At 54.5% G+C, this 8,149-nt stretch overlaps 1 protein-coding gene across 1 annotated transcript in view; it reads right to left on the bottom strand.

Moving 5' to 3' along the window:
• OPHN1 (oligophrenin 1) overlaps nucleotides 1–8,149 on the bottom strand; it is a 36,419-nt gene that overhangs the window by 17,553 nt on the left and 10,717 nt on the right. Inside the window, exons 5-9 of the mRNA XM_026848833.1 lie at nucleotides 4,860–4,961; nucleotides 3,753–3,863; nucleotides 2,925–3,029; nucleotides 1,843–1,972; nucleotides 513–617 (exon numbers count right to left, since the gene is read on the bottom strand). Coding sequence (XP_026704634.1) covers nucleotides 513–617; nucleotides 1,843–1,972; nucleotides 2,925–3,029; nucleotides 3,753–3,863; nucleotides 4,860–4,961 — 553 coding nt within the window. The remainder of the gene's footprint in view (nucleotides 1–512; nucleotides 618–1,842; nucleotides 1,973–2,924; nucleotides 3,030–3,752; nucleotides 3,864–4,859; nucleotides 4,962–8,149) is intronic.

The raw sequence follows: 8,149 nt of genomic DNA, 5'->3' as shown, positions 1-8,149 counted from the left end.
CCCCCCTGCCCTGGGCAGCCCATTCCAACGCCCAACAGCCCCTTCTGCACAGAAATCCTTCCTCAGAGCCAGCCTGACCCTGCCCTGGGCAGCTTGAGGCCATTCCCTCGGGGCCTGGCGCTGGCTCCTTGGCTCCAGAGACTCATCCCCCCTCTCTGCCCCCTCCTGGCAGGGAGTTGCAGAGGGCCAGGAGGTCTCCCCTCAGCCTCCTCTTCTCCAGACTGAACCCCCCCAGTTCCCCCAGCTGCTCCCCAGCAGACCTGTGCTCCAGACCCTGCCCCAGCTCTGTTGCCCTTCTCTGGCCACGCTCGAGTCATTCAATGGCCTTTTTGGGGTGAGGGGCCCAAAACTGAACCCACTCATCGAGGGGCGGCCTCCCCAGTGCCGAGCCCAGGGCTCAGATCCCTCCCTGTCCCTGCTGGCCACGCCAGTGCTGACACAAGCCAGGACGCCACTGGCCCAGGATACCACGGCTGGGTCGATGTCTGCAGACATTGCTCCAAGAAACCAACTCACTTGCTTAGCTCCCGGTTTCTGGTCCATGGGCGTCATCCGTAAGGTTTTTGCCTCTTTTTCATACTGGCAGTAGTATTTCACCCAGGAGATGCCCAGCGCCCCTGCAGAGACACATGGGAGCTGGAGTCAGGCATGGTGCCGCAGTTGGGCGCAGCCGGCGAGGCCCAGCTGGCTCTGCCCCTGGGCACGCAGACCACCGGCCCTGCGGGGATACCTCCCCCTCCGCGCCAGCGCCTCCGTGGGCAAGAGCCAGGAGGACGAGGAGGAGGAGAAGGAGAGGAGCGTGGGGTAGCAGCCGCCTCCAGCACCCTCCCAAACAGCGGCTGGTGAAAGGGCATTTGTGGGACTCTGGGCTCAAGCCAGGCTGGTTTGGCCAAGTCCAGCCAAGAGCTACACTGGCAGGATCCTACGTGTCCGGAATGCCTCCTTCACACACAGACTGCTATTTCTTCCTGTTGATGAAAACTTGGCAGTAAAGACAACAGCATCTTTAAAGCACTCTAAAGTTCCTATTTATATCACACTAGATTGATTGTCGCTTTTCTTTGTTGTCTTACCTGAACCCCTTCATATGAAATACTTCAACTGGCATTTTTTCGGTAATTTTATTTAAGTTGCAGTGTCAGGAGGAACAACTCTCCTTGTACTTGCTTTACAGGGGAAACATAGAGGCAGCAAACAGCCATTGGCATGCAGGAACATGCAACATTTGCTTGTGGTCTAAAACTACTATCTGTTTTCTTCTAAAGGCAGGGTAAACATCCCCATAAATACACATATAAATACATTTCTATCTGTCATCCGAAACTGAACTGCTCAAGAGTAAGCTGTCTGTAGACTCAGAGGCTTTTGTCTCCTGAGTGTTCATGCTTGCGTGGCCATGGAAAGCTACAGTATTTGTGAAAGACTGACTTTGGTTTGGTTGGATTCTGCGCAGAACCACAGCAGGTTTGGTCTCAGCAGTTTAACTCCCAGCGCTGGTTACCGCCCAAGCTGTGCTCAGGAGCCCTCGGAGAGGCTGCGCGAGGGGAGCCGGGCAGGACACAGCCATGGTGTGATCTGCCAGAGCTCTGCTCTCTCCAGCGCCTCAACTGAGGAATAAATCTCCTCTAATTTGAGCATAGGGCAATTAGCCCCTTGCTTACATGGCTCATGTAAGCTGGAGGGAGTGCTGTGCCACCCCTGAGAAAGCTGGCAGCTGAGGCTGCTGGTGATTCCCGGGGCAGTGCAGCACAGGGCCGGGCTCAGCCCAGGCAGTGGCCCCAGGCAGGACAGCACAGGCCCACGTGTTCTCTACTGCGTTCAGGCACAAATAAAAGCCATTACATTTCTCCTGAGTGTACAGATAGCCCTCAATGGTTGGCTGCCCAGGGAGCTTGCAGGTTAGAGGAGCTTCCTTCATCCTCTTCTTCAGGTCTTCCAGCTCCTCCCGCGTGCTGGAGAAATGATTCCTCGTCTGTTAAGAGAAAAGGAAAAAGAAGCACATGTGAATGTGAGTGAAGAGCAAGCTTCAGGTATTCTTGGTCAAATTTTAGGTGCTCCAGCAGGAAATGGATCAGTCCCAATGCACGGAAGGCAGAAAACACGCTACAAATTCACAGAACTCCAGCTGCAGGAACAGCTGGTCTCTCAGAGATGACTGAAGAGACAAGGTTTAACACACCGTGTGGGTGTTGAGGAGCCAGGCCTGGGAGGACACCCATTCTTTTGGCAAAAGAGATGTAGCCCATTTTAAGGCTAGGTGGAGCAGAAGGAAGCACCTGAACTCCCCTTTGCACCATTGTTTAGGTAGCAGGTGTGTTCTACAAAACTAAGGCGTTGATCCCTCAGATCGTGCTACACTGCTTGGCATGAAATCATTTGTAAAGAGCCACGTCAACACGGGGTACACAACCAAGGCATTTTTACAGAACACCACTTAGACCAATTAACAAGCCAGCAGCAATCCCAGCTTGGCACCGATCTGCGGCTGCTGTTCCACGGGGATGAGGGCCAGCCACGGAGGGGAGGGTAAAAGAAACAGGGTGCAGGGATTTTACCCCCCGAGTGCACTTTGCCAGCGGAGGAGCACGATGCCATTAAGATCGAGATTGGAGGCCTTTTCAGAAGACGTGCACAGTTTCAGCATCATGAACTGGAAGAAATTCTCCGGCTTGTTTATGTGCAAGGTTAAAGGACACAACTGCAGCAGCCCCTTCTAGACAAACCCTGTAATAGGACCTGCTGACTCTCTTGTGCAGGAGGAGAAAATACAAGTGAACTGAGACGGAAATAACGTTATCTGCACCTCCCACAATGCAAACATGGAGTCTATTTTGCATGGAAAAATCATTGCCACCAGAGGCGTTTAAATACAAATGAGAATGGAAGTCACATGCAAAAAATACTTCAGCTGGGCAGGGACTCACATTCTGCAGGCTGAGCTGAAGCTGCTGTTTGTAAGGGAGGAAATCCTGCGTGAGCTCGACTGTCAGGTTGTTGTAAGTAAAGAGGCTGTGGAGAAAAGCCAACACCTGCAAAGGAGGGAAAGGACACAGATTAAACTTCTCTTCTGTATTTTTAATCAGAGGAAAGATAGACAGGAAGCGGGGCTTCAGAAATTACATACACAATTTATTTCTTTTTTCTTTCTTATGGTTTTGGAGTGATGCAAGTCTTTGCATGACTTATCCACCACAATGTCCCCAAAGCCCAGGTCTACCACCCACACATCTGTCTCAATAAAACACACCCGAAATGAAGGACCCTGCTGGGAGAACACGAGCAGATCTGCAGCCTGCTTGTCCACGAGTCCAGCACGATCCCACGCTCGCCTGCATCCGACGCCAGGGCAGAGCCACCCGGCCAGGGCAGGGTCCCTGTAGGCAGCCCCAGCTGGGAGCAGATAACAGCCTGTGCCAGATAGCAGCTCCCTCCCTCTGAAGACAGCTAATGCTTACCAAACACAAGGTGACCAAGGTAATTCATAACCAGACCTCCAGCTACCTACACCGTCCAGCCTGTTCCTCAGGGTTGACTTACAGACATGAGAAACAAGTCTGTGGCCTCACAGTGCTCCAGCAAACACCACCGAGGCTGTTAAGCTGCAGCAATCCAAGCGTGCAAGGTTAAATCCTGCTCCATCACAGGACTCCCCAGGGCTGGATCCAACCTGGCAACTCATCCCTTCCTGCGACTGCCAGCAGGTCAGCATATCTGAGCATCAAACAAGGCCCGAAAGAAAAGGAAGCTCTTACCGGTTCAACAATACTGAATTTCTTGCTCTCCTGTACTTCCTGGATCTGGTACACATACTCGAGGGAGGACTCAAAGAAATTGTGTCTCTCTTTGTCAACCTGAAGGTCAGCCTGGAAGGAAGAGGGAGAGGTGAAAAAAGAAAATACATCACATGGAGCTTGACAATATTTGACTGGCGCTTGTCTGTCAGCCCACCCACAGCTCTGACCTCCCTGCAGACCGCGCCGCCCGAAGGGGCCCTGTCTGGGTTCTGAACACCTTGTGCAGAGCCAGAGAACACAACATCAGCCCTTCTTCTCCGCTCTGCCCTTTCCTGCCTCCCTTGCATTTATGGATCCAAACCTCAGCCCCTCTGCAAGGACAAGCCCTTCCCGAGGCGCGCTTTGTTATTTTAGCAGGAGCTCCTTCCCCACCCGCAGCCCCGCACCGGTGGGGACGCGGCCACTGCCACCAGCCTCTCCCCTGACTCCAGCTGCGCCCCAAAACCAGCAATGAAGAGCTGCAGCCCCGGGTGGGACAAGGCGGAGCGCCGTGTTACCCCAGCTTACACAGATTCTGCCTTGCAAAGATGCTTGTAGGGTGATCTGACAACCGGTTTGACAGATTTGATTTGATTCAGGTACTCTGGGTGGGCTGGAGCAGCCGGGGCTTCCCCTTCTCACTGCAACGTGTTTGGCAGCAGCATGAGCTGGGAGGGTCCCCCCCTCCCCTGCCTGCTGCCCCTGCAAACTCCAGGAGCCAGGCAGGAAGCTCGGCTGACAAAAATACTCATAACCAGTCATTTTTCAGCCAGATCAGTTCCCCAAGGCAGGTGAAAGGGTGGCCAAGGCCCCGCTGTGCCAGTAAAACTGGTCACTGCCCTGTACTGTGAGGGGGAGAAGGGGCGGTGACAATGCACGCAGCCACCACGACCGTTCAGCACACTAAGGAGAACTAAAATCTCCATGTCCCTGGTCTCATCCAGAGAACCTAGGCTTTGGGTAGATTTAAGTGCTTATCGGTTTCAACTGGTCACTGAAAGGGATGATTTCCCTCCCTTTTTTAAGATCTGGAGCAGCTGGTGGTGCTGGTTCTGGACCCAGCTCTGAAGAAAATCCCCCACCCACCTCCTGTAATTGGGATTCCTTCTTTTTGGAAGACAAGTGCAAATGGCGATCCAGCATAGAATAAAACTTCTCACCATCCTTCTCAAACTTTTTCTTTCTTTCCTGTAGATGCAAGAGTTGAAGCAGAACCGGTTATTGGCATTTTCCAGGTAAGAACATGCAACACCACCAAGACCTCTCCTGCAATTCAGTGTTCCCACGGAAATATTCTGGCTGACCCGCGAGAGCAGGAGGACACTTGCCCTGCTTTCACAGCCTGTTGCCTACACCAGATTTAGTTAAGCCTCAAGCCCAACCCTGGCAATGCCCGTGGCACTTGAAATATTCCGTTGTGTTAACAGTGTGGCAAGAGCCCCAGCGACGAGGTACTGCTCCCCTCTCAATATCTTCAGGGCCAGGTAGACCCGAGATGTGCTAATACATCACAAACCTGTTCACCACTCGCTAACGTGCTGCTCACACAGTTCAGAAACAACTGGGCAAACATTTTAACATCAAAGACGTGTCTGAGATAAGGAAAGATTTTCAGGAGTCTGGCATTTTTCTGTTCTGAAGTTTTTATCACATGCTTTTGAAAAGCATCAGAATGAAAGCAGAAAACTGGAAGGGCAACACGTGGGAGGGAAGTCATCATCTCTATTAGCCGTGGAGGAAAGAGACCACAAACCCTGCAGCCAGAACGTACCCGTTTTGCCCAGGGGAGCTGTTTTACAACACCCCCCCCCGCAGGCGGGTGGTCTGGTTCCCACTGACCTACTGTGCCTCTCCAACGTGCCCACCACAGGCCTGCAAACGCCACGTGCCGGCTGGTTTGTTGAGGGAAAAAGACTTTGTGAAGGAACTACTGTAACAGAGGGGTTTGCACTGGCAAACCTGAAAGGGTAAATGTCTGGAACGAGAGCAAAAAGAGACACTTAAGAAGGAAAGCCAGAGAGAAGGCAGGGAGGAGCGGAGCTGAGAACCAGGCTGCTCGCTCACACTGACCGCGGTGGCCATCGGGAGACAACCGTGAGGAGAAGCCAGGTTGAGAAACACCCACATCAGATGGCAACCGAGCCATCAGGGACTGCTGAGAGGCAGCTGAATTGCTAAAGTAAGGAAACTCCAGGCTGGCAGCAGCCTCAACGCCAGGCCCACGCAGCGATGACCAGCGTACACATACTACAGGGTACATATGGGAGGCCCAAACCCTCCGCCTCGCTTCTGACAGCTCGCGGGAGTGGAAAGCGGCGTTCGGAAATCCCAGCCTCCTGTGGAATTAAAGGTATCGTTCAACAGTTATCTCCTAAACGCCCTGAAATCCTGTTCTCTTGCCCCCATTCAGAAATTCGTGAATAAGCAAACGCACACCACGGAGCAGAGCAGACGGACTCTGCCAGACTTGGGGATGTGAGCTGCTTTCCTCACGAATTCAGCAGTGCCCGCAAAGTCTGAAGCCGCGTTTCCTACATACAGCCCTTTCTCTGTCTTTAGCCAGTTCTCCTGCCACTGAGTTTTGCCCCCCCCATTCCACCCGCACGGACTATTCAGTCTGTCTAACAGGGTGTCCTCCACAGCAGGCTGCCTGGGGGCTCCCCGTGCCCGTCCTCTGGCTCAGCACAGTCCCCCCCTGCCCACACACCTGCTTTCCTCGTGGCCCCTTCTGCTGCCTTCCTACAAAAAGGATTCCTCTGCCCCCAAGAGCGCCCTGTTTCTCTAATCCTGGCAGGCTGCTACTGTGAAAGCACAATTACTATGGAAAAACACCGACCTGACTATCCCTGCTCGCAGTGAACTGTCTGGAGAAGGGCAGGCTTAGACCAGCAAACCTTTTTACGGCCGTAATTACACCTCCAGAGACCCTGTAATTACCAGAGCCCTGAAGGGAAGTGCAACTTCTGGTCTCATCCTCTGCAACGTCAGGGATACTGCAACTCTGCGTTAGCAAGTTCATGCCACGGAATAAAAAGAGATCCCTATCAGATCCAGAGGAGAGAGTCCTCCAAGGGTGAAACCTAATTTAAGCAGCGCTGCAGCTGGGGAGCCGTGGCCAGGACGGACTGTCAAAACAAAACACCACCCTCGTGACTAACGCCCTGAGAAGTAAACCCAAACCCGGAGAGGCAAAAGCGTTTGCGAAGCAGCAGTGACCGTGGCCGTAAGGTCACACTTCCAGATCGGCTGTCTGCACCATTAGTTGCCTCGTCTAACGCAGCTGGGAGCCGAGGCTCGTTTCCACCTCCAATACGAGGAGAAACCAAGCCCACTGTGGGTGGCCACGGTGCCTGTGCAGATGGCCGCAGGACCACGGCTGCAGGGCTGGCCACGCGCCGGCACCCTGGCAGAGCTCTGCCCCAGCTCACCCGGGCAGCGCCCCGCGGAAGCCGCGGCCCGTCCCGCGGCAGAGGGTCATCTCTGCGGCGGAGAGGTGGGTGGGAAGAAACGAAGAGCAGTGGAAGAGCTTCTCCTGCAGCAGGAGCCCGGGGGCCAGCGAGCAGCTCCTTCGGGGTGTGCCCCCCTCCGGCAGTGTCCGCGGGGGGGTGCGGAGCCCCGGGCTCTCCCCGGGACCGAGGGATGGGGAAGGACGGCGAGGCTCGCTCCTGCCGTGTGGAGAGCAGCGCAGCACAACGGCACTTCTGGCCACTAAAAGGGGCTTGCCAATCACTCCCCACTCGGGCTGATGAATATATAACTGAAAAGCAGAAGGATGAACTACAAATCCCTCCTGATTGTCAAGCCAAGGCTTCTAACAGCTTGTTGGCTGCTGAACAGAGCAAGCCAAGATGAAAACAACACAAAAAAACCACCCAGACTGAAGCGCAATCTGGAAACATGAGCACAAATTAATTCCTCATGAATATTCAGCAAAGGACAGCATTACCTTCCCACTGAGATTGGCCAAGTCCAAGAAGCCACCCAACTTCCAGTTATTTGCTGGGCAGGAGGAAGCGAGGCGGTTCCAGCTGGCTGTGGGGAGGGCGGGTGCTCTGCCACAGCTTCGCTCGGGGCGCAGCAGACGCTGCCCGGGATGCACAGGTGGACCCGGCACCCGCGGCGAGCTCTGCGGAGCCCACGGCAGGAGCAGCCGAGGACTGGGGCGGAAAGGGGCGAATGGACGTGCCAAAACTCCCCGTTAACCGTTACCTGCTAATTAGGAGCCTCTGAAGTGCAGTGGGAGAAGAGGCAGAGCGAGCTGCAAGCGCAGCGCCCGGCTGCTTCTCTTCTTCAAGAACAGCAAAACCGGAGAGAATCGGGAGCCTCCACCTCGGAAGGCGCCACCGGGGGCTGGGCGGAGGGTCAGCCCCCAGCGG

The sequence above is a fragment of the Athene cunicularia genome (assembly GCF_003259725.1).
Source record: "Athene cunicularia isolate RWA chromosome 4 unlocalized genomic scaffold, athCun1 chr4_part3, whole genome shotgun sequence".
Taxonomy (NCBI): domain Eukaryota; kingdom Metazoa; phylum Chordata; class Aves; order Strigiformes; family Strigidae; genus Athene; species Athene cunicularia.
This window is presented reverse-complemented; position numbering and strand designations above follow the sequence as displayed.